Source organism: Wyeomyia smithii, chromosome 2 (genome assembly GCF_029784165.1).
Source record: "Wyeomyia smithii strain HCP4-BCI-WySm-NY-G18 chromosome 2, ASM2978416v1, whole genome shotgun sequence".
NCBI classification, from domain to species: domain Eukaryota; kingdom Metazoa; phylum Arthropoda; class Insecta; order Diptera; family Culicidae; genus Wyeomyia; species Wyeomyia smithii.
Window position 1 is genome coordinate 61,033,176 of NC_073695.1, and position 27,214 is coordinate 61,060,389.

The 27,214-nt window shown below is 35.8% G+C and overlaps 2 protein-coding genes across 6 annotated transcripts in view; one reads left to right on the forward strand and one right to left on the reverse strand.

Annotated features, from left to right (window-relative positions):
* LOC129723798 (peroxisomal targeting signal 2 receptor) overlaps window positions 1-27,214 on the forward strand; it is a 216,508-nt gene that overhangs the window by 165,821 nt on the left and 23,473 nt on the right. Inside the window, exon 1 of one of the 5 annotated variants that reach the window (XM_055678235.1) lies at window positions 1,268-1,804. The exons of 2 other annotated variants lie outside the window; for them this stretch is intronic. The gene's annotated coding sequence lies outside the window, so the exon portion shown is untranslated. Of the gene's footprint in view, window positions 1-1,267; window positions 1,805-22,168; window positions 22,412-27,214 lie in introns of those variants that run through there. 2 more of the 5 variants (XM_055678232.1, XM_055678233.1) reach the window with 2 other exon arrangements.
* LOC129723797 (arrestin homolog) lies at window positions 9,004-12,441 on the reverse strand. Its single transcript, XM_055678230.1, has 4 exons — window positions 11,643-12,441; window positions 10,749-11,300; window positions 10,354-10,687; window positions 9,004-10,286 (listed from the first exon to the last, which is right to left on the reverse strand). The coding sequence occupies exons 1-4, from the start codon at window positions 11,805-11,807 to the stop codon at window positions 10,141-10,143; spliced, it is 1,197 nt and encodes a 398-aa protein (XP_055534205.1). The 5' UTR covers window positions 11,808-12,441; the 3' UTR covers window positions 9,004-10,140.

The window sequence follows — 27,214 nt, forward strand, 5'->3', positions numbered from 1 at the left end:
CGTTCTGGAATGCTGGCACACAGAATATTTGGGCCGTAAAATTTTCAGTGTGAAAACAGCCTTCAATTTGTTATCAAAAGAATGCCTTATTCCTGCTGTCGGAGATAGCATAGAGACACGATCAGCATAAGATCCGACATTAAATTAAGCAACAAATTGTCCTTTTGAGGGCGAATTAAAAACTTAATTGAAAAGGTAAATACTTAATTGAACTTTGAGCTTTACTACTTTGAGTTTTTTTTTTTTGGAGCCATCATATTATCTTCAAAAAGTTATTTTATTAGTGTTGTATAAAATTTTTTAACATTGATGATAATATAAGATAGTTTATCCTTTGCCGACGTTTTCTAATATTAGTCTAGAGATTTTTCCAAATAAAAAGTGTGCAATATTCAAGAGCTGTAATAAGTTTTTCAAGAAATCCAGTTGTAGAAAATATTCAGTCTCTTATATCGAAAGTAAGAGCAATATTTTATCTTAACTTTTTTTTTCTTCTTTTAGCTTTTTCATTTGGCCTTTTTTTCAAATACTAAACGCATGCAACTTCCACGTAATTTTCATTCATACCTTTTTCAATACAGTCGTGTATCACGTTATAGTCGATCTCCACCCAAAACAATTCACCTGCCAGCCCGGTTTGCGTGTTCCTTCAAGGAAATCGTCACCATCGTCTTCGACTTTTACTTTGTTGATTCCCTCCTTCATCAGCATCCTCTTCCGCCACTCTCCGATCATCGCTGCGCCAGTCGTAATCTTCGCGAGAAAATAAAAACACAAACGAAGCTGAGTCAAGGCTCACGAAAGGACGATAGAAAAATATTGAGGTAAAAGAGGCGGAGCTAAGATTTAGCACTCGCGCACGCACACAACTGCGGGGAACCGTCGTCGTAAGGATATGCGCGAGTTTGCTTTTTTTAGTACACCCGGCCGAGGTGGCAAAAATGACGGAGAAAGAAATCACGCTGGCACCAACACTAGCTCGGCTGCCTGTTTGTTTTCCTGCCTGGATGTCGTCTCTTGTATATACTTTACCATTCCCCCTCTGGGAACAGGGAAAACTTATAAGAAGGGCGCGAGTAACGGAATTTTTGTCTTCTTACCGGGTTTTGGTAAAGATTTCTTTCTAGCGCGCTGGGGTATGCGTGCTTGATATCCTTGCTCGATGAAAGTAATCAGGGAAGGAAAAGATGCTCCGATACAGAGCGGTTCTTCTTCTCGGCACGCGGGGTCGATTGCTAGTAGTACATAAGCCTTCAGCATGGAAACAGTTCGAAATCGCGACGACGACGACGACGGTGAAGAATCTTGAAAAGGAAAGCCTTTTAATTTTTAAAAGGTTCTCGCGCCTCTGAGCCGGGAGGTGGCGAGTGCGTTTGCGTGCAATTTTTGGACACGCGTCTCTTCTCTGTGCATGTGCGCGTATGTGCGTTCCGGTGCCTAGTTCGGAACCGAGTGAAAACCACTGGGGATAGAGTTTAAATCGCCAACCGCGGAAAAGCAAACTTGTTTTTCCCGTCACTACTGACAGTTGCTGCCAGACAGTGTCGTGTGCCGGAATTGGGCTTAGCTACAAGTGATCGGTGGAATTTTGGACTTGGAGTGCGAACCCCAATCAGTGAAACGAAATTCTTTTAACGTTGATCGTTAATAGGTTGCTTTTATCAGTGATCTAGTTTGAAAATAGTGTTTTGGCTCAAATAGGCAGAAAAACTAAGAAAATCGGTTTCAGATCAATAGGTGCTCTTCCGTTTCTTACACGATTAATCATTTTAAGAAAGTGCCTTCAGCTCCTTTAATTGTTAAGGTAAGTGATTTGAAATTTGTTGAATTGCTTAGCACAAAAAGTATTCATAGAAAAAAAAATTGCAATTTTTATATCGTTTTAATTCTTTTATTTTTTTTTTTTTTATTTGATCAGCCACTAGCACATCTCAAGGCTATCGGACGTTTTAATTTTTTTGCTTACGAGTGAATACATGTTGTTCGATGTAAATAATGAAATACCACGATATAAATTGCAGAAACCTAAATTTGCCATATTTGTTAAAAAAATTGTTCAAAATGTAGTGAGCCCTATTTTAGTTTTTTAGATTTTCGACATTATTGTTTAAACTTTTGTGAAACACTTATTTCATTATTCTTATGAGTTCAAACACAAACAACTTATTGACGGCAAAGTGTGCGGTATTTTGAACAAGATGCAATTTAAGTAATCCTGTGTTGAAAAATGTTTGTCGATTATAAAAGTTCTAGTGTCAGGTTTCTTACTCATTCTACGCACGTCGAAACATAAGTAACCTAAAGTGATTTTTATAATGTTTCAAATCAAAATAAAATTTTGGCCAACATCTCAATCCCAACATCAATTGCTTTGATAAAAGATGAGGACAAATGAAAAAATACGATCTACTGCATCCCAAATACGGACATCACTAAGTTATACAGTGTTAGTGAAACCTGGCGGTGAGAAATTGACATCTGCGTATGAAACTGCGTATTTTCCACAGGTGGTGGAATTATTAAACTCAAGAGTAATTGTTTCAAAAGCCGTATGCATTTTGGTTAGGTTAACATTTTAAAGCATTCAAAACAGGTTAACATTTTAAAGCATTCAAAACATTGAAGCTCAAAAACCTTTGATTGTACAGAAAAACTCAGAGAAAATTGCAGAAAACAAAAAAAAATCTTTTACTGCGAAAATTTCTAAATGAACACTAAATTTTGATTAACAAAAACGAAGAGTTGATTTTTTTCTTAATTTTTTTTTTAAAGAAACCAAAAAAAAAGTCCAAGATGGAGTAATCAACAACCATCTTTTATAAAAGTTTGAGTTAAAAAAAATATCACTTTCGTCATTTTTTTTTTCAAAATAATCATATTATAATGATGTTAAACGATTAAAAAAATCATTCTAAATCAAAAAGCTTATAATGATTTACTCCGTAAATTCCTTCGTTTTCGAGTTATTACGGTTTTAAGTTGAGAAAATTGGGAAATAAACATCAAATTTTAATGTAGGTTTAAAGGGTTGAATTTCTCTTCAAATTCATTTTTTATTGAAACTTGGCATTATTCCAAAACTATTGATAAGAAGACCTTTTGATTCAGAATAATGTTTTTAATCATTCAACATCATTCGAATATGAATATTTTGAAAAACGCCGAAATTGAAAATTTTAGCTAAATCTTAAACTTCAATAAAATAATTGTTTTTAATTTCTTTATCTTGGACTTTTTGCCAAAAGTTTTGTTATAATTTCAAAAAAGAAAATAAGAGAAAAATCAACTTTTTTTTTTGTAAATCAAAATTTAGTTTTCATTCAAATTTTTTTTTCACTGTGTATACTTATTTTATAAGGTTGCATTTGTTCAATACAATTCTCTCTTAGACAATTGTTCTATAAAATCAAATATTTCTGAGCTACAATACTTTGAATGCTTTGAAAAGGTAACCTATGTCAAAAGGCATACGCCCTTTTAGAAAATTACTCTTGAAACTAAAAAATTTCTGCAAAGCCAGCAATTGCTTAGTTTAAATAAAAAGGAACTAAGAACAATTACCGGACTGTTTACAGTACACTGTCCAAGTAAGCATCACCTAAAACAAACTGGTCAATCAAATGACGGAATTTGTCGTTTCTGCGGATACGATTGAGAAACCGCAGAACATTTGTTCTGCCACTGCAGTGCACTAATACATCGCAGAATAAAAGCCTTTGGAAAAGGAACTTTGGAGACTTTCGAGGTCTGGTCTGCATGTTCAGTACAACAGAATACAACTTGCTGGTTGTCAGCAATGACAATTTGCTGTACATTCAGCAAAACACAAATCAATTTGCTGGTTAACCAGTTAGCTTGAGGGAACCATGTTTCCCTCAGGCACCAGGTTTTATCTAGCCATCGGATCAAAGCCAAATTAGTTGAACTAGAGGTGTATGTTTATCATCTCAACTTTTAAGTTCATCTATCCCAACATATTAATTCTTTCACTGGATCCCAGTAAACATTCATTTACTGCTTTCTGTTCAGCAAATCGTTTTGCTGTATTTTCGCGAATCACTGAATCGATTACAGTTTTTCAGTAAATTGATCAATGAAATACTGGTTTATTATAAAAATAAAATTACTGAATGAAACACAGTAAATTATAGAACTGAATTACAGTAACATTTTGAAAAAAAAAATCTGTGATTCAGCAAACAAGTGGTTTGCTGATACGCTTTCAGCAATGTAGTTTATTGAACCATACAAAAAAATTTTGGTGTGTAATGAGGTAATTAATTTCATACCAAATACAAATTCAGTGCCAAATTGGGAGAAAGGGTGCAACATGACAACAACGATCACTTCCATAAATAGAGATATGTCTACCACGAGTACCTAGACAAAAAAAGAGGTATACCACAAAAGATCAAAGTAATCGCAGTGGTCCAAATCTTACTAAAAAAAAGTTTTATTTGAATCAAAAATGGTCGTCATTGACCATAGGTCATTTGGCATGAGTCGCTCAGGTGTCCCGTTAATATGTTTTAGTGAACTAAACTTGGACTAAAACTCCATTAAAGGCATTACGGCATGCATGTTTTCTACGTAAAAACATGCTGTACCAAAAATAACTTTTGAAGGGGAAGAGCAGCTGAAGTTGGGTTTTTTGAATAGCTGAGACTGAAATGTTTGAATTTAAGAAGAATATAGAGATAGTACTCGCTGGTAAATCACTTTTTCAAATGTTTAAAGTTAGCGAAAAATTGAGTTTTTTATCTGTGTGAAACGTTGTGCTCAATCGTGGCATGGTAAGATATACACACTTAAATTTTTTTGCCAGGTCTTGGTAATTTATTGCCGAGAACAGCACTACTGAGTGCTCGGTTGAAAACAAATGACAGCTAGCACATTTTTTCGTAAATCTCGGTTCAACCTAACTGAAGTTTCGGCACAAAATATTTCCGAGCCGAAAAAATGTGACAGCTGTTATTATTTTTTAATCGAGCACTTAGTGGTGCCGTGTTCGGCAATAAATTACCGAGACCCAGCAAAAAAATTTAAGTGTGTACTTATCTATCTAAGTTTTTTCCTTAAAAATAGCTTATATTAGAGCAATTCTCGCTGAAACCAGGCCACTAGATGCACAAGGTCTTTCAAATTTGATATAAATGCACATAGTTTTTAGAAATAGAGAAAAAATGATGATGCCATTTTTGTTTGATCGAATTTGTTGACCCTTCGGTCACTTAGGGGTGAAATAGTTTCTAGAAAAGTGGAAATTTTTAACAATTTTTGATGTTTTATTTGAGCTATGTCTCAGAAATTCGTTATGGAACCTACTACAAGTAGTTTTTTTTGAGCTAAGAATTGTTCCAATGAACTACTTAAAGTGTCTACGAACTCTTCAAATGAACAGTTCTTTCGAATAAGTTGTTATCGATTCTAAACCTGCACTCAATTTCGAATCGATTTTTTTAGTTTTAACAATTTATTATTGAACTTATAAATATGCTGAATTTTATCGCATTTCAAAAAATAACACTGGAGGGAAGAGTTTCTACATATGGCTACTACGTTGATTGCGCGGAATGCATTGAATATTTTGAAACTTCGTTCGGAGAATTGGTTCATTTGGTAAGTTAACATTGATGCTCACTTAATTTTTTTTCTTGCATCTTATAGCATTTTTTCTCAGCTTTCTAATACTTCTCTCAAATCAAAAATCAGTAGTTGCGAACAGGGTCAAAATCGAATTTCTCTAATATAATCCAAGATGGCGGCCAAATTCAAGATGGCGGCTGAATTCTGATCACTCCGAATGAAAGCCCTATCATTCCTCTTTACAGAAAAGTGTTACTTGTAGTAGAATTTCAGAGATATAATTCAAATAAAACATCAAGAATTGTTGAAATTTTTAACTAATATGTGCATTCATATCAAATTCAAAAGACCTTGTGCACCTAGTGGCCTGGTTTTAGCGAGAATTGCTCATTGGAGAGATTTCATGCATAATATCATTATTATTTAGGAGAACCTGCGTTTTGTAGAGTGGTAAAGATAATCGGATTTTTTTTTTTATTTTATTAAAATTTTGAACCCAAGCTTCTCCTACCTCATGATGTACTAAAACATGCGAATTCTATACTACCTATGCCTAATTCTTGGTCTGTTGGCACTTTAGTTTCTGCAAAATATCGATTTCGAATCAAATTCAAGAAAAAAAATTCTTGGGTTTTGTCCAAGCTTTTTTATGGGCTGTCCCAGTGTGCGGCATAAATGACGTAACTTTTTTTTAGGTATTTTTAGACGAGGAGGTAATAAAAATGACCATAAACAGACAATACAGAGATAAAAAACAACAGTTAGAAAAATCCATTTTTTTCTAATTTCATATTTGCTGTGTAGCTTGGCTCTACCCCCCACCATTCCCCTCCTCTTTCGTCACAAAATTGCACAGCCCCCCCCCCCCTCCTCCCTCGAATGCTACGTCATTTATGAATGTTCCCTAAAGCAATCTACGTGGAATGTGGATGGCCCCAAAAAATTTTTCATCCTCAGATATTGCCATGTTAACACCAATTTGGCATCGTTACGCGTAAAAACGCTGTCATATCGCTGGGGCAACTTCCGACTATTTGTTTTAGGACACATGCACAGAACCTCTATTGGTTCTAGTATTATCAATTTTTATGTCATGTAAGCATAAGTTTTCAAATATTTGTTACTAAGGATTACGACGAGAAGCACGCGTTTATATAAAATGCATCATTTTCAACGTGAAACATAAAACTTTTATTTTGTGTAGAATCTCTTATTCAATTTTTTAATATTCAAATAAAACTCAGATGATATCTTGAAAATTACTTAACGAAATAATTTCATTTTTGGTCCTACATATGATTACATTTTAGATTAAGTAAAGCGAGTAACGTAGGTAATTTTACGAGAATGCGAAAAATGAACGAGACGAAAGGTCTAGAATTAAGATTTAGAAAAAATTTTCCTCATCCATACGGGACTCAAAACCGCAATCTCCGATGTCCCCGACATATGGTGTTTTAGCTGCGTTCGGGGAAACGCCAACAACTGAGTGTCGCGACTACACACAGGCCGTAGATATGGTAAGTTGCTATTCTCTGCGTGTGAAGAGACAGACCCTCTTTCTCTCCCAGTTACAAAAATAAAAAACACAAAACACAACAGAACACAATAGTTGAAGGTGATACGTCATTGAATTGATTGATTTGGAAATTACCTACTCTGTAATTCAATTGGCTAAACATCATGCCGGAGACATTCGAGGTTACGGGTTCGGGTTCTGTCTGGATAAGGGAATTTATCTAAGTCACACTGTCAGTATGTTCTCGTTTATTTTTCGCATTCTCGTAAAATTAAGTAAAATGCCTGCTTTACTTAATTTTAAATTTCTTGAAGCCATCATTCGATAGCTTTCGTTGACTCTTGTCATTTTTTAGAAATATTGATTTATTTAAAAGGTTCAAAAGCTTCAGACTTTTTCAAATGTTAGTACAGATAAATTTGAGAATAAAAAAGATATACAAAGCGGCTTAGTTTAGTAAGGCCTACACACCCATTAAATTTCATTGAATTCTGAGAGGGTGCTGCTAGCCCCTCAGTCGAAGTCCGTCAAATGCTTCAACAGTGCAGTATTCCCGATCAGAAAGACAAAACAAAAATGTAACAGAGGCTGTTAGTTTGTTATGTGAAAAACCTTTCGGGTTGTGTTGCAATTTTGATCCCGTTAGGTGTTAAAATAACAGAAATCATAACAAAAAATATTCTACTAATATCAAACCCATATCATACTTTGTTACTAACGTATCAGCTTTCTAACAAAATTAGATAGCACATAGAACAGTATAATAACAACCATTGTTATAAACAACAGGTTTTGATAGAGACGAAAAAAGTGTTAGATTTGTTTCAGAACAACTTCATTTCATGATTTGTTACTATTTATAACTCATTCAGATTTAATTTTGTTATCAAAAGCAAATGGGAAATTACAAAATCGTATCAAAATATGTTATTTGTATCTCCCGTTGATAGAATTTTGTAGTTTTTTAGTTATGCTCTTCTGATCGGGTTTCCTAGTCATTCCTCAAAAAGATACAAAGGAGCTTATAATTCAACATTTTCTTGTTAAATCCAGAAAATGTTTTGTACGGGTAATTTTTACAGGAATTCTTATTGACTTTGTATGAATCACTTGATAATTCGTTACATCCGAACAATTGTCCCCGAAAAGGTGATTTTGGTATGAACTAGTACCATACTAGATAATTAAAAACGTTCCTTGGCTCTTGATATTTTTTTTTTAAATTTGATTTTGATGAAGTGAACCTAAAAAATTTACAATTTAAAAAGTAGTGCTAAACATGGGATTTTGTGAAACAGTTTAGCCTTCGACAGACAGAATAACTCTTGAGTCCTTGATTCATACATCTCACAGGTACAAAGCACATTTACATACTCAAAGCTTTTGAATCAGTCAATCTCGCTTCTAAAATTGTTGATTTTTCCGATGTCAGATATGAATTTCTAGCGTCAAACAACCCATCAATACAGACCGGTGGTTATTAGTTGTGTGAATGTCTTGTCATTCGAAAAAATTTGTGTGTCAGCAGTTCAAGTTAAGCGATCCACAGCACTGACAGGCGCATTCGAACACGGCCCACCCACATATTTTTTTTAAATATACCTATATGGGTAACTATTCTAGCTTAATGTCCACTACAAATATGTGAAGCAATATTTCGATTTTTTATCACAGAACTAGATTTTGAACAGTCGAACAGATCACACAACCCACGTCAATGACAGCAACTGGTACCCTTTCTTTGCAAGTCCGAAAAGGAAAACTAACAAGAAAATAAAACAATTTGTTGAAGCTGTAGAAATCCGAATAATTATTGCCAATTCTTGCTGTAAACTATACAAAATTAACAAATCTAACTGAAACTATTACAGTCTTCTAGTATATCATCACTGTGTGTGTTTTTGTTGTTGTTGTTGCTTGAATGTAAAAAGTAACTTGATATTGATAATATCGCTTTTTTTATTTGCATTTTTCGTTTACATTGAACATAACAGAAGAAGCTAAACTAAAACCATGTCTCGACCGGCTGTTGGTCGACCCAAACTAGAGTGTCTTAGGTACCTGTTGCATTTCAAGATGACGCTTTGGAAACTGAGCGCTGCAATCGAAAATCCTGCTGCTACCGATCAAGGACCCAGCACCGAAATCCGCACACACAATCTCGATGCCCGGTGGTCGGTCTGGTCTGATGATACCGAGAAGGAGGATTTTCCAGACTTAACCTAAGTACCATCCTGTCGCTTTTGAATTGTCCATGGGCGAAAAGGTTCCACGCGAGTGGCGTGAAACATATTCGGCCTTTGATAAAAAAGAAAAAAATCGAAAATCCTGCCCCCGGACCCAAGATGCGAACCGCTCGATACACGCACACCGAACTCGAGCAGTTCGTATGATCGGGTCCAGGTTGGATTTTGATGTTTTGAATTAAAGCCCCCTAAAGCTTGTAATTGCTTGTAATTGCTTGTCATAACACCGTCATCTGCAGATATATAACAAATTGTTTAAAACCCTAATCCTAAGCTCGGCCCCTGATTGCACCAAGGACTTCGATGGTGTAAGTTCTTCGCGCAAGCAGTACACCGAGTGTGTAGCTTATTTGTCATTGTTTTTTCGATTCGTTTCACTTCTGGTATCGTTACTTGGCTTGAGTGTGTTCGATTGATCGATTAATTCACTTTGATGAAAATTGATATCCTGTGTTGATTGGATCAACTGCGCAGTTGTCCTGATTTTCTCCTAACAATTAATCGATGAATCAATACGGTCGTGTTACTTATTGCTTATTTTTTTGTTCTTTTTTGTCTTTTTTATGCCTTTTAAAACTAAATATAGAAAACTAAAATGATTTTCAAAGCAGAGAGGCAAATCAACTATTTGAAATATCACATAGTTTCTCGATAGAAGGTTGTCTTGCAATGATAGGCTTGCCGTAACAATCACTAAATCAAGCACGGAAAGTGCTGAGAATGTAACTGCAAAAAAACTAAAAACTAAAGCACTTGTTGGAAGCTGCTAACCTGCAAAGCAGATTCAGCTTATTCTGGTTCGTTCATTCGCAGCCGAGCGAAGTCTTCGAATACGATGTTGTCATCGTCATCGGCATAGTGAGAGTTCTCGTAACGGTGGCGTTCAATGGACTTCATCTTCTTCAACGCATTGACGCGCTCACGATCAACGGTTCCTGCAAATGGATTAGTTATCAATTAGTTAGTGATCTAGAGTGTATGGTGCGGTTTGTCTCAACTCACCGGGGGCTGGGGTCAGCAGCTTGAATGGAACGTCAGTCTGCAGCTCTCCACCGAGGGTTCCGCAGTTCAGCTTCACCCGCAGTGAGTACGAGATGATGATACCCATAGCATCACCATGGTTCTTGCCCTCGCTGATCAGAGTCGACGAGGCCAGGTTGACATCCTCATCGCGCAGGTGTCCGTCAAGGGCAATTCCACGGCGGTCCTTGTTGCTGGAAGCCAGTGGAACCAGGAAGAAGGACTTGGTGAAGCTTGCTCCAGGGGTGATTGGGCAACCTTCGCGTGTCTCCAGCGATGCGATATGTTTGCTGAACTGAGCGTTGACCATCGTGACCTGTTAAGTACAGATTTGATTAACCATTATTCTATGTCATGTTTTGTATTGAAAAGCGCACCTCGCAGTGCTGCACGACGAAGCATTTGATGCTCTTGACCGTCTTTCGCGAGTTGTTGGTGATCACAATGTTGGCGGAGATTTTCTCGCCGTGGTAGTACACCTCCCGATCCAAGGTGACCTCCAGGTTGATCTTACCCTGGGAGAAGGTGAATCCCTTGCTCACCAGCGACGAAGGCAGACGGCGTCCACGAGTGGCTGGAGCGTGCTGCAGTTTCTTGATCAGCAGAGTCACGCTGCTACGCTTGTGACCCTTCTCCTCGTCCTCCTCGCCGACGTAGATCTTGATCGAGTATTCCACACCCAGAGGCTTGCCCTGGTCGTCCTCACCAGCCTGCAGTGTCACCGAGCTTGGTGACATGCTCGGGAAGTGGAAGGTGAAGGGGTACGCATTGGCGCCCAGCTTCTTGACCAGTCGCTCCTGCATGGGGGTCATCTCCATCTTGGAGTTCACCATTGGGAAGACCTGCTCCTTGCACAGGACCATTTCCTTGGAGAACTTGACCCCCATGACTTCGTCCTCTTCACGACCATAGCGGTAGGTGGTGATTAGCTGAGAAGAAAAAAATAAATTTTAGGTCTAAGTTATCCAATATGAAATGTGTTATTTTTTGCAATTCAATCCATAGGTCAAAACCGTGAGTAAATTAAACGTTGAATTCTTGGAGGGCCCAATAGTTTCGAAGATCAATAGCACTGTTGCATCACAATCATTCAAATCAAAACTAAACTACCATTGATCACAGAAATATCAAAATTTTGGTTGATGATATCCAAACTGAAGCAATTTATAGATTTCTCAAAAGTCCAACGAGATTTGTGTAGTTGAAATCCTACAAACATCCATCGCGAATATTTGAATCCTTCAACGAGAAAGCTATCATCGGACACCAACCTGTCCGTAGACCCGGCGACCGCGCAGGTAATCCTGGTCGAGCACGACAACACCGTCGACAGGCTCGCAGTAGTCGACATGGTCGATAAAGTCACGCTTGCCCAAATAGACGGTGATTTTTCCATTTGGAGTGGCTTTCTTGAAAACTTTCACTGCGACAACCATAATTGATATTTATTTGCTAACTAGCTGCTCACAAACTTTTACACAGTACAATTAAATTTTTACACAGTTGCGATTCACTCGGAAACGCTTGCTTAAACTTGCAATGCTATTCGTAGGGAACAACAACCAGAAGTGCGGTTGGCTGATAGTTCGGGAACAGTTTTTATACCTTCCGCGTGGTTTGCATCGCAAAGGCTTCCGCGTCCTGTCTAACTACATTATCGCATTTATTTCCTCGTTTCTTTTTTGTCAAAACGTCAAGCTTTAGTTTGTTTACAACACCTACGACGGAGACGACAACGGTTATGCGACATTGCCACATTCGCTAGCTTCACACATTTCAGCCTAATCCTATTTTGCCCGACTGGAAGACCCGGTCACGGAACACATGCCACTATCTTGTGTGACGTCATTTCGGTTAGGCAACGATAGAACGTGGCCCCCGGGTTTCAGCATTCTGGTCTGGTGACATTTGTCGTTAGGACTTTCGCCTGGTCTTGAAACTAACTTTTCTGTGGAATGTGGATTGTTGGCATAGGCATCCACACTTTCCGTTGTTTGAGAGATTCTAAACTACCATGAGTCATAAACTTCATATGGATTAACTAATACCAGTATGTTAGATTGCTGTCCTAACAATCGAATAAATGCGTGTAATCTATAACAAGCGTAATTTTCGTTACCTATGGCATGCACAAAAAACATTTCATATTAATTCATACGTCTTACTTCGTTCAAATGAAAATTTTAGTATTATTTATCGAATCCTTTGAGCCACTAGAATCATTTGATAAGCAATCTACTGGGGATATATTTTTTTTTTTTCAAATGAAAAACCAATATAAATTTAATTTCTAATGAACAAATTGTTATCAAAAGTTAAATTTATTATTTTTATTATTCTTCTGGTCTCGACTCTCAGCTGGTCTCGAGGTACGATGCTGGCCTAATAAGCTAGTCTTCGTAGGTTCGAGTCTCGGCTCGGGACTGTAAGTGTCAGTAGGATCATAGCGCTAGCCCCGCAATTGTCCTGTACATTTAACGGTTGGCTGCGAAGTCTGTGTATAATAAACAGAAGGTCGAGCTCCGATACGGAATGTATGCTATACACGTCAACAATCTTTATAGCTAACACCTTCAATAATCAGTCAATCTAATAAGCAACGATTTTACAAAAAAAAGTTAGACTGCTTCTTTATTCTTTTTTGCTTGGTATAAACAAAATGTTATCAAACCTCGTTAAAAAATTTGGTATTTCTATACTAACAAATTCGAAAGTTAACGATGGTTTGAAACTTTTAAACTGTTTTCAGGCGAGGAGGTAAAAACTATATTTCTTACGCTTTTTATGTTTTAATGGCATTTAATATTTGCAAAATTTTTATCACATTTTTTTGTGTAAGTAATAAAAATAACATTTTTTATAAAGAACGATTTCAGAGCTAAAACTTTTAGTCCAATAAATAGAAACGTCAAGTTCCAACAGCGGAGTGTCAGTATCTAACTTCTAGTCTTTTTTGCTATTGGAAATAATTGATGCGTCTTAAAACGATGGCATACTTAATCTTTGTATTCAAGATACACCACCTAGATTACCAGAAATCGTATAAAAATGGCAAAACTAAATCGTGTGAACATCCAGTTTTAGTTAAAATTGTATAAAGTTCATGTTATATACAGTTCATGTTATTTTTCATCATATATGGGTCGTGCAGTCCGTGATATATGACTGCATATTGTTCCTCGTATAAATGCACACAGTAGAGTTGTCTACAGTGCTAAGCTTAATTGCTGTGCAAAATTGTAGGATTTCTAATTTGTGTGATCCACGTTGACATTGATAATCCTTGAAAACTCTTATAGCAGTTGTAAAAATAATGAATTTTATATAATTTACTTTTTCGTGACAGTTAAAATCGTCTATTATGGAACACGAAATCGTTGAGTAGTAAAGAATGATACCATTTTTATGTCAAATATAATCCAAATTAAAATGTTCCTTTCAACAACTCTGGTTTTAAAATTCTAGTTCCGGAAAGGTTTAAAGAATTGGCTATTAAACACGAACGCAGTTTTGACTAAATTAAAATTCACAAAAAAAAATGGCGCATACAGTTGGGTTGTACAAAAACATGGGCAACGCCTTGATGATTTTTTGAGTCTTGAGATTTTTTAATGTTTATCGATTGCAACTGCTTGAATCGCATGTTATTATTTCTTCGTATATGAGGCAATATTGAGTTACATATTGCACCAGAATCTATAAATAATCTTGAGTCAACATTGAAGACAATAAGTGACTTTATATACGATTTACAGGCTCATACGATTTAGGGCATTCAACAGTACTAGAAAAAATTCGTTGACACGCAGCATCGTAAAATGACTCTGAGGTTAGAGATAATATGCAATGAAGAACAATGCCGCATCCAACCACAATAGTTAATAGATACCAAAGACTGTACTAAGTAAAAAAAAAATATAAATGGAATTGTTGCTACTCAATTTCAGGTTGGAAAATTGAAGTTGTATATAGGATGCAAAGTTTATTCGCAGTACAGGTTACACAATGCTGCGTTCGTAGAGCAAATCATAATACGGATGAAACGGAATTGTATGTATGCTTAAATTATGGCAATAGGAAATTGTACTAAGTAGCCAACAGAGAATAATGAATTGTAAAAAATGAAATAAAACGTTGTATATCTTAAACTGCGCGAACTATTTTAGTACGTATTGCCTCCACTCTGGTACTCATAAGCTCATATGTAACGTTATATTTAGTTATATATAACTTTATCAGATTGTACGAGGGTGCTCATATCTTAACATTAACTGAGATATACGGACCAAATTGTTGGCTGGGCAATAAACCAACTCTTGAAATTTATATTCCATTAATGTGATTATTTTTTCCTGGATAATGCAGTATGTATCTGTTTCTTCCAAAACCGTAACAGTTAAATTTATGGTGTTTATCAAACTATTAAACAATTTATTGCCATGTTTTAGTGAACCTGAAAAATAACAGTTTTTGATGCATTTTTTTAGATTATTGCCGATGAGAGCATTATAAATAAATGTATTTTTTTTTCGGGTATATTATCATGGAGTGTATGCTTTATTTAATGTCTGGCCGGTTTTGATGTACATTTTTAAATATTTTGATTTATTACTAAATAAAAAACAGGGTTATTAAAGCGTGGCAACGTCGCGAAAAATGTGCAGTTTTTTACTCTATGGAAACCTCTTAATTTGAGTCAGTTTTTCAGGGTTTTTTACGCGGATTTTTCACGAGGTTTTCACGAGTTTTTTTACGCGGATTTTCGAAACAACGTGGATTTTTAACTAACGCGGTTTTTTACGCGGATCATTTAATAAACGCGTTTTTTTAAACGATGCCGCGCTAATTCAAAAAAATTTTCGCGGATTTTCGAATTACCAGGGGTTGGGGAACAGAAACGTCTAAATGTTTGTTGAGTAAAAGAGTAAAAAAAAAACTTTTGCTCTCCGAAAGATTTGAAATGACCGTCAAAGAGGACATTTTTCAATACTGGTCGAGAGCGTCTCGGGTTTTTTTTTCAAAAACCCCTCTTTGTGGCTTACTTTACGCGGATTTTTTATTTAATGCGGATTTTTTATTTATTTGGTTTTTTGAATTATGCGGTTTTTTACGCGGATTTTCGAATGACGCGGTTTTTTACGAGGTATGAAAAAATAACCCGACTGTATTCTGTTTTCTCTTCATACTCAAATATATTCTTAATTTGACAGTAACAGATCTAAGCTAGGCTAAATACTACTCAAGTTGCAACCAAGTTTCGCTTTGCGTTGTAATGTCGAGAAATTTTGTTCTCTTCTCATAGAATATTTGTCTGATAAGATATTTGATGCGTCTTATGTAGTTTACTTTACACCTATAATAAAACTAAGATTAAATTTTGTTTTACCCACTTTAATGTCTTGAATATAAAACTATGGGTGACGTTACAAACTCAAAAATCCACAAAAAAATTGTTTCGATTGGTGATCTATAGATTACGTTCAACATTCGAAAAATATCCGTTGTGTGAAATTCTTAAAAATGAAATAAAAGCTGGTTTAAAAAAAATAAACAATGGATGCAGGTCTTATTTCTACGCCTTTTTTCCTGCATATGTTTAAGTTGCTTTTTAGTAGACGCGGATTTTTGAATGACCGCAGTTTATAACGCAGATTAACCAATAAACACATTTTCTGCGGAGTTTCTTTACAACGTATGTAACTGCATAAAAAAATTTGGGTGTATTCACATGGTTTTGGAACATCATTTCATTTTGGAACAAATATATATTTTTCATTCAGGAAACTTCTATTAAAAAATCAAGTATTCCTCGTTATAACGTTATCTGCCTTACAACGTAACCTCTTTGTAATGTAAGTCGATGTAACATATTTTTAACCACCATATAAAGGGGGCGGGGACCTAGCGTGGTTGGTACCGTCTCCGCCAACCACGCTCGACGCCTGGGTTCGAATTCCAACGCCGACATAGGTGTCCATAGTTGTGGGGTGGCGTGATCCACTCACAACCAACCAAACTGGTCTAGATTCAATCCTAGCCGACACCGGGAGATTTTCTGAGGCGAAAAATCTCTGGGATCACGCCTTCCATCGCATGAGGAAGTAATGCCGTTGGTGCCGGTCCGTTAATTACCGGGTCGTGAGTTAGGGTCCTGGGTGGAGTCGCCTCCCTGGGCGTCGGTGATTGGCACAACAACAGTGGCGGAACTAGACCGACGGAAAATAAGCGAGAATAAAAAAAAACACCATATAAAGCAATTTATTGAATTTCAAAATCGAATGAACTTCCTGTATACTACTACAGAGCAACTAAAAATGCTTGATTGACCAGAATTATTATCAAGGTAATCGAGAACAAGCAATAGATAGCGGATAAATAATGTTATAACATTTTCAAATATGTTCGTTGTTTATGTGACATATACAGGGTGTTCAGTAAGCTCGAATACAACCCCTCATCGTTGTGTATGTGCGCTTCATGCGCATTCTGTGTATTGGTATTGGTGTCAGCTTCAACCTCATATATAGGCTTACTGATGGGCTGTGGTCGCCGACGTTGGCCGGTTTCCCCCTTCCTACATAAATATCCCGCGGTTCCAGAGTGCCGCAACGGCGATGATTTGAGAGCCGAGATGACACCCCGCTAAGCATACAGACGCGAGGCATAGTTCGCTAGGCATAATAGACGGCAGGCATACGGACACGAGGCATGTGGACGCGATGCCGAATGGACGCGAGGCCGAATGGACACGAGGCCAAGAGGAAGTGTGGCGGAATACAGTATTATCATCATCATCATCACAGCCCTCTTTCAATAACATGTATTTCGCTTCAGAGTGGCATTTGGAAAATAATACACTCGCGACTTTCGGCCGACTCGCTGTTCGAGCGATAGCTGTCTTTACTCACTACCGCTCGTTCGGACTTAACTAAGGGAAAGAAACTCTGTTTGAGTAGACCTGGCAAACCAGTAGATCAGTCGTTTGTGTGCGAACGGTGGGTCAGCGGCCGGCTCGGACTGTGGAAACCACGGCGGTTTAGTGCCGCCTCGTTTCCTTGTCCTCGATTATGCGTCTGCGCCGCATGATTTAAAAAAATATGCCCAACCTACGTAGAGTAGAAAATATCTGGGTTTAATATACAATTCATTGAATGACGCTTTTTGTTAATCATCAAACGGGCAACATATTTTTGGATAGACATTCTGATGCTATCCCTTATGCCTCACATCCATTATGCCTCGCGTCTGTATGCCTAGCATACTATGCCTAACATCCGTATGCCTAGCGTCCATATGCCTCGTGTCCCGTCCCCCGCGTGGGAAGCTCCCATTTGTGTTTATCAAGAAAAAACATAAAAATCAACGCAGCGTGCTATAAAGCCGATGTTCTGGAGAAGGTTGTTACCTTGACACTTCGGGACCTCTACGGGAAGGATCATTACGTCTTTCGGTAGGGCGTGGTGTCGAGAGAAATCGACTGATTTTCTCGATACGATTTTGTGGCCTCCCAGCTCCCCAGACCTTAATCCCCTGGACTTTGATGTATAGTCTTATATGCTGGCCAAGCAGAGCAAACATAAAGTGAGCACTATGGACCAATTTAAGAAGCGAAAAAAGATCCCGATGGACCAGGTGCGTGCCGCCTGTTTTTTTTTTAAACGTCACAAGCTCGTCATAAATCACTAATTCTAGCTAATATGTCGTAAAGGTTGTCAATAAACACTGCTCCAACAGAAATTGATTCAGGGATATCTTGTATTTTTTTTAACACATTTTAAATTGTATTCGAACTAATTGAACACCCTGTAAATCGTTAATATAAAAAAACAGCGAAAAAAAATCCAAAATAAATCGTGAATCATGTTCAAAACATTAACCAAAGTCACTTTTCTGGTGAATTTATTATAAAAAATCACGATTCGATATAACGTAAATTCGATATAACATAAAGAATTGAAAAAAGCTACGTTATAACGAGGAATACCTTTAACATTATTTTTAGTTCAAAATATTTTTTTACGGATTCTTTTTTATATTGGCGTTAAGAACACACCTGTGAACTTAATTTATTTTCGAACCACGTGAATTACATAATATTGACTTTTGCATTTTTTATAACATGAGACACTTTTGCAACTATTCCCATACATTCAACGCGCTGATCGTCATTCTTAAACCAATGTCCACGCTTTTATACATTTTATCTAGAATTTGTATAAACTTGTAGAGTCAAGCGATATGGCGTCCAAATATATTAAATTGAGGCTACGAACAAAAAGCCAAAGTGAATTTGTTACGCAGTTCATAGACAATCCATGAGCTAAATGCGTAAAGTAGAAGCATGAAAAGTATCAAACCAGTTTTTCAATTGTTTCCTATGAAAATATAGAAAAAATGCGCAATAAACAATGGATTTCGACTGATTCAAATTTTCATGACGATACAACGGAGTGAAAAAACCCCTTGCTGGAAAATGTCACGAAAAATATACCAGATATCACCAGTCTCAAAAAAATGTTCGATTATTGTTTGTCATGGAAAAAGAAATCGTTTCCAAATTTTAAACAGAGCAGAATTTCTACTTCAAGAAGAGAAGGTCCGATACCTTGCGCGTTACAACGTCACGCTACATTATCGCTTCCCAAAGTGATATTTAAACAATGCAATCAATGTGTTAGGGGTCATCCACATTCCACGAGGACAGCTTTGGGGGGAGGGGGGTCTGTGTAATGTCTACGGTCCATACATTAGATACATTAGAATCTATATGGGTAGTTGTCCACGGAGGGGAGGAGGGGGGGTCAAATCGGTTAAAATCTAAAATAGTATTCAATATTCGTTTTGTTGTTTTTTGTTTTATCTCTGCTGAAATGTTTTTTTAATGCGTTTTTAGATTTGCGTTGATCTACGTTGTACTTTTTTGTGCCGAATTCTAAAAAATATCAAAGAAATTTATGTTAAATTTCAGGGAATATCAAGGAAAATCAGGGAATTTTATTATGAAAACTTTTTCGCCACCCTGCGTTGGATTTGGAAGCCAAAAAAGAAGATCAACAGATGATTGGCACAAATAGCAATGTAAGCCCGGTTATTAATAGTTAATTCAAAGTCTGGAAATGTTGTTTAGAAAAAATATATCTTTTATTCCTATGTGTTTATCTTATTCTGTTGTTGTTTTTAATTTTCACTGAAATCGTTTATTCATAATGTCCAGTAATTTAAAAAAATACGCGTTTTTTGCGGAGCTAGGAAATTATCTGCTTATGGGTGAGGTCTGCGATGTATACAGTGCTGAACAAATATTAGGGCAATCTTATGCTGGTATAAAAAGCATATGACTTACCCTCTAACAGGCTCATAAATGTTCACGATAGAACAACTTTTCACTGCGATAATCGTCTTCTTTTGCTTCTGACGGTGTCTCGCAATCTAAATACATTCTTGAACAAACATGTCAAACGAGTACTCGCCACCACGTTTCAAGCAAAAGCGGAAGCATTTTGTTGACTCTGGCAAAATCACTGCAATAAAATTCGAATTTTCGTCTGGGAGTACCCTTGTAGTGTTTCTACTTCCGTTCTTTTTCGTTCTATTGAGTTGGTTTGTTTATTGTTAAACTAAAGCATACGCTGAGGATTTTTCACATTTTACGCGAATTTTGGATTTTACGCGGATTTTTTTATGTGGATTTCGGAATATACGTTTTTCACGTGGTTTGAAAAGTAGGGTAATCGCTCCATTATTCATCTCAACAAAGTTTTACGTTGAAAACATGGTAAAATTTGACGATAAATTGATCAAAAAGACGTGATGAGATGAATATAGGTACTGAGATGAATACAGGAGCGAATATCCTAGTTTTTTACGCGGTATGGTTTTGACGGTTTTTCATTTTCAAATCGCTTATTTAGAGTGTCCAATGAGTTCACTTAATCCAATTACTGAATATTCACTGATTTGGCCTAACTTTTTTATATTTTTTCTTGATTTTCAACTCGGTTCGCAGGTGGAAATAACACTGCTATTGGTTCTTTATCGAAGATATTTAGCAGAAATCATTAAAAACCTTTAGCAAATGAAGCTTTTTTCTACGCGGATTTTTGCATTTATACGTTTTTACGTGAACTCAGAAATTCACGCGGTTTTTTGTGCACGGGTTTTTTACCCTCGCGTAAAAAAGACTTTAGTGTACTTTTTATGAAGCGTTTAGTTTCAAAGATAACCCCAGGACCTTTTATTTTACATTAGTTTATTTCTTATACATTACTGCTTATCTTGGCCGTCGCAAACCTTTCTATACGTTTCTATGTAGGTACCATCAACTTGTAGGGCTTCATCTTTGGTCAGTTTACAGTTGTAGCTTGTAGCAAACAGGAGCTCGGTATATACGTACATCAAATATAGGTTTGTGACAACAACTTGACCTGCTCTGCTTAGTGCGACATTGGTTGTATGTAGCTGCGGACACGATCGTATGTAACATTCAAGGTTATAGTAAAAAATCAATCGTTTTTATATGATTTACTTCACTTAAGAATAAATCGTAAGCTTCAATTATCAATTCTGGAATTGTATTAAGGTTGAATGCTTTCAATCTAAAATTTGTCTGAACTTTAACAGTATCAACATGATCAATAATATTTTTCCACCATTAATCACAACAAATCAATTTCCTCCGATTAAGCGCAAGAGTCATCCATGCTGTCGAACCGAAACAATTTATAACTTTGATAATGACTACGTTGAATCGCAGCATTAATCGCGATCAATCGAGCATTATATCAAAGATGCCGGCCATCAAACGACAGCGGTTGCCACAATCAATCATGAGCGGGAATGCAAAAAATTTTAAACAACGTACATCATCGCGTCAGCCAGGCCTAACCTTACTTACCCGGAAGCTGTTGGTCTTCCAACCCAACGCATTGCCTCTTCTTCATGCGGGATTTTTCTTCTTCCTGGCACAATAAATTACACTTTACAACACGAATGTAACACTATTCACAGCGAAACGCAGCGTGGACAAACTGGGCATCGTACTTGCAAGGGGGAAAATCAATATTGCATCTTGTAACCAACCGAAAGCTGCCCCCTTTCCTGTGGGCCGAACGTTTGACATGTCCTTGCTGTCGACCGAGAGACTGACGAAAGCTATGTATTTGGTAATACTTGGGATGTCTCTTATGTTGGAAAATACTACAAAGCTTTATAAATTTGTTGTACAATGTACAATGCAATTTTGTTCGCATCACAGATCGTCAACAATTGAAAATTTTGGGGAATTGCATGCACACCCGCTTCTAATATCGACAAGAATTCGTATACGCACAATTCTCCCCATTCCATGTTAGAAGAATATTTGCGTGTGATTGCTTTGGTGGTGGTGAATGTTACCTTGGTTAGATTGTGCGTACAGCGGTCCTTTCTTCGTCGGTCTCCTCCATTGGGGGATGAGTTTTAGCTGATGTATAGCTAATTCAACCGCAGCTTAAAGCTGTTACAGTGGCTGAATTGATGCACCAACATTTTGAGCAATGATGCTTAATACTTTTCAGAATAGTATAAAAGTTATTAGTCGACTTGAGTATTTGTTTTCACTTTTCGTTCTTCTAGATGACATTCTTTCTATAATTTGGTTGATACTTCTTTGTGTGGGATTTCAATTACCACCCACCGAACAGGGTGGCTCTTCTTAACTAGGGGGTGGGGATAAGAATACAGAATGCAATCGAGGTGGGTGGTGGTAAGATTGCTCGCCAACACTACTTTTAACTGCTGCATCTTGTCCAGCCTCCATCGCTAAGGACAGTGGGCGTCTGGAAGGCGTCCGTGGTGGTTATTTTTCCTACTTCTCCGGTGAAACTTCTGTACAGTACAGTGCATTAAGTAACAGTGCTTTGTGAAACAGAAACTCCACACCGTAGTCGCCGTTTGTATGATCGGATTCAATTTTACTTGTTACCTGAACATTTGTGATACTATTTACCATTTAGTAACTTGCACTCACGAAACCACTATTTTCAAACCTATATTTACTATGGTAAGCAATTGTATCGAACAAAAACAAAACTTTAAATATTTTCCTCGCCGAGCAACGCTCACCGCCATTTTGGGCCCACACAACTACACACTTCGATTGCAATTTTAATACTTTTTATTGCGCTTTACTTTATCACATAAATCCATCCGCTGTCATCGTTTGAAGTGATTATGATTTCTTTTCTCCGTCGTCGTCGTCTTCGTCGGCACCGTGGCCTGTGCGAAAACTGACTCCAAGAATAACTGCGGCAAACTTTGGCTAATTCCAACTCCAAAAATATTCACAGTCGGCAGCAATTTTCCGGCCCGACCTTTCCCAACCCAGGCCGGCTTGCGTAGATGCACCACTGTTTTCGAGAATATCACCGCTTTCATAACTTTCTTTTTTGCAATTTTTCGTTTCGCTCCGTAGCGATCCATCTTTGACTTTAATTAGAATTTCTGCGAGGAATTAGAAAGTCTTGCCTGCCTGCCTACTTGTGTATCGCACCGTTTTTTACTGCCGTTTTCAGTAGCATCCACCCAGCAGCCAGTGGGAAAAAGTGTATCACTCGGTTGCGAAAAGAGTAAAATTCATCCTCAGCGTCATCAAACACGGACTGGCTGGCTAGCATCGTTATTGCATCCAGGGAAGGCCAAAGCGTGGAAGCAAAAGGTTTACACAATCGTAATCATCTTCTAACGCGGGAAACGAGTACGTTTGTGTGAGTGGAAAATTGAAAGATCGTTTCCCCGCTTGTGTCCATTTCTCTCCCATTTGCACCCGATTTAGGAGCAGCGTTGTTTGGTCTTCGGTCTTTGGCTCGTCTGGAAAAGCGATGGTTTACTCACTCTCTCTCTCTCTCCCTCTCGATGGGTTAAAACATATACGTTTGCATAGAGATTATGCGCAGACGTACGCACGTGTGATGGACATAATTTTCCTCCCGATTCGCTCTAATGGTGGAGATGTTGGTAGCAAAAGTTGTTCTAACTTGGTTTGGAGACAATTCTATTTTATTTTATTGTTGATAAGCCAAGTTTCAAACTATCTCATTATTGCCACCTAACACCTTTTTCATTGTTTGCGATTTTTTTACTTCTTGCTTTTTCCATTATACTTTTTACTGCCTAATTTTAACAATTTATTTATTATTATTTTTTGACTTCTACTTTTCATGTTTCTCTTTTGGTTTTTTTAATATTTAATAATGTTTACTGCGCTCCTTAGTTTTTATTTCTTAATTTCATCTTCCCGCCTTTTTACTATTTACCCTCTACATTTTTCGTTTTGCTTTTCATTGTTATCTTTAGTTTTTCAATGATTTTGTTGCTGTTTACTCTCGACTTTTCATGTTTTACTTTCTGTTTTTTACTTTAACAATTTACATTTTTCATTTTGATTTTGATTTTTAATTTTTATTTTTCAAAGCTTACTTTTCATAATGTACTTTTTCATTTTTCACTTCTATTTTTTACCTTTTACTGTTCCTTTTTTGCAGTTTTCACTTTTCGCATCTTACATTTTATTTCTTAATTCTTATTTTTCATTTTTCTTTTTATTTTGATATTTACTAAGTTTTGCTTTTTAATTTTTTCTTTATTGTTTGCAATTTTTACTTTTTACTTTTCAATTTTTTTTCAAGTCATACTTATATTTTACACTTTAATTTTTATTTCCTGCCTTTTATTTTGACTCGTTTTCTTCATGCTTTTAATATATTACTTTTTTATCTTTTCTTTACTTTTTATTCTGTGTACTTTTTGCATGTGAATGTACAAGTTCACTCATTTTATTATTCTTGGAAGGGTTTTTATCTTCAAGTCGTAATTTTTTTAAATTTTATACTTCTACCCTACTTTTTACTCCTAAATTTCAGATTTTTAAATTTTAATTATTTTAATGCCCTTAAACATCAACATTTTCAAGGAGAGTCAAATAAGTTTCCCCGTAAACATAACGTTAAAACGACGAACCCGGAAAGTAATTACTTTGCGACACTTTGACGTACGTTGATGCATTTCTACACTGGCCTGAGGCACCAAATTTCACAGAAATGGTTTAAAAGCTGAAATATTTCTAGGGTAACTATTTTGAGCTTAAGGGCAGCAATTTTTTTCGCATTTGTCGTACAGTGTAATAGTTCTCTTTGTACTTTTCATTTTTCTTCTTTTTTTTACTACTTCTAACCTTTCACTTTCTATTTATTTTTTACTCTTTTTTCCTTTTACTTCTCACAAATGTTTTCTATTTTTTATTTCAAATTTTTCACTTCACTTTTTAACTGTTACTTTGAAATTTTATTGCTTATTTTTTACTTCTTAATTTTAATTTTTCACATTTTAATTTTCATTTTCTGTTTCCTTTGCTTCACTTCCAAATTTTACTTTTTACTTTCCAAATTTTACTTTTTACATATTTTTTCATGTTTTGCTTTTTATTTCCATTTTTTTGCTCTTTACTGCTGAATGTTCACTTTTAATTTTTTGTTTTTACCTTTTTATTTTTAATTTTTACTGTTTACTATGTATCTGTTACTGTCTATTTTCACAATGTACATTTTGCTTTTTATTTTGATTGTTCTTTAGTTTTACTTTTTATTGCTTATATTTTACTACTTAGTTTTAATTTTTTACTTCTACCTTTCACTCGTTATTTTCTTTACGCTTCGAACTTCACTTTCCGCATATTATATTTTTTCAAATTCTCATTTTTACTATTGTTTTGACTTATTTCCTGTTTGACTTTTATATGATTTACCCTTTCCTTTTTCACTTATCTCTTATTTTTTACTTTTTGGTTTTTATATTTAGTTTTTTTATTCCTTACTTGGCTGTTTCACTTTCAATTCTTAACTTTAATTTTTATTTTTTGTCATTTTTGCTAGCAACTATTCTGTTTGTACTTCCCATTTTCCACCATTTTTTATTACTTCTCACTTTCGACTTTATACTTATTCTTTACTCTTTACTTTTGTTCTTTTTTTTAATTAAATTTTGCTTTTCATAGTTTGTTTTTTGCTATTTAATTTTATTTTAAATTTTCCACTTCTGTTTTTACTGTTTAACTTTCTTAAGTTAACTCCTACTTTTACATTTTCCGTTTTGCGCTAATTCACTTTTCCTTGCAGTTTTCTTGTTCTTCAACTTTTTATTTTATTTTTTACGCTTTATCCTTCATTTTCCGTTTTTTTACATCTTACTTGTAATGTTACTTCTTTCTTTATACTTCCTGCTTTTAATATGTTATTTTTTAATTGCTTGTTTTTTTTTTACTTTTTGCTCATTTTACTATTAACTTTTCACTTATTCATTTTCCACTATGTTTTTTTTTTCATTTTTCACTTTTTGCTTTTTCTTTCTTACTTCTTTCTTTGTACTTTATAGTTTACTAGTATATTTTTATTTTAAACTTTTTGTTTCTCAGTATCTTATTCTTATACGCTACTTTTTATTCTTCATTAAAATCATTTTTCAACTTTCTTTTACCGTCTTAGTTTTTTTTGGATTCTCTTATTCTCTCTTTTTTTGCTTAGTTTTCACTCTTTCGCTTTTATTTTTTAATTTTTTACTTTGTACTCTTCACTTCTTACATTTCCATTACCATCTAGTTTTTACTCTTGCATTTTATAACTTACCTTTTGTTTTATCCATTTTTCTCTTCGTTCTCATTTTCTTTTTCATCTATTCCTAATTTTTTATATTGTATTCTTTTTACATGCTTATTTATAAGTTTACATTTTGATCTTTTTTTCTTATCTATTTTCATCTCTTGCTTCGTACGTTGTGTGTTTTACTGCTCACCATTTACTCTTAGGTTGTTATTTCGACAGTTTTTCCTCACTTTTTATTCTTCCTTGAATATTTTACTGTCATGTTTTTTTTTTAACTTTTAATCAATTTGTTTTTACTCTTGGAATAAATAAAAGAAAAAAAAAAGAATAAAAAACTGATTAACCTAAAATTTAGAAGCAGACAACTCTAAATGTTAATTTGAGCATATATATATATATTTTTTTTTTTTTTTTATTTCAAATTTAGTGTCTTAACTTATTTATGCAACAATATTGAGGGAGGACTGGCAACAAGGCCCGCTAAGTGTCGTGCGTGTTTTATCTCTACGTGAAATTTAGCTAATTTAAGCTGTTTCCCCCCAAATAATATTAGTATATTCAGTGAATTTTATAAATTAAGTTCTGTTGGCTACCGGAACAGTGAAAAAAAGAGTCACCAGGAAATTCTAAGCAAGCTAAGTAACATTTTATTTTGTAAATATGTGGTGTGTTTTGCAGTCGGTTATTTGAGACGCACAAAAAACACTGACGAATAAAGTACGCTCACAGCGCCTCCTGTTAGCGGATAGAAAAGCGAGAGGTGTACATGAAAAAGTTGCGACCTGCATATTTTCCACTCATATTATTGCGTGCGCGTTAGGCAATTCCATTTTACCATTTTACGAACTGCTAGAGTAGGATACACGGTATTTGCTGTTCCATGTTTTCTATGAGAATATTTTCCATGAATTGAGTTCTGAAACGTCTCGTAAAATAGCCTATAGCCGTGTAAGGTCGTTTCTATTGCGCTCAAACTGTGAATCGTCGCATCGCGGTACTCCATTTTTTCCACTTTTTGCTGATAACGTTCGTGGTTGTGATAAATGCGTGAACGTGTGGATGATTTGTTTAGATGATTTTACGCGATGAATAGTCGTAGAAAAGAGCGAGACATCTGTGCAAGCGCGGCAGCGTTTTTATAATAACCTATTTCAATTCATGTTTTCAGTCACTGGAAGGAGCAAAACAATAACTATTGATGTGTCATGAAA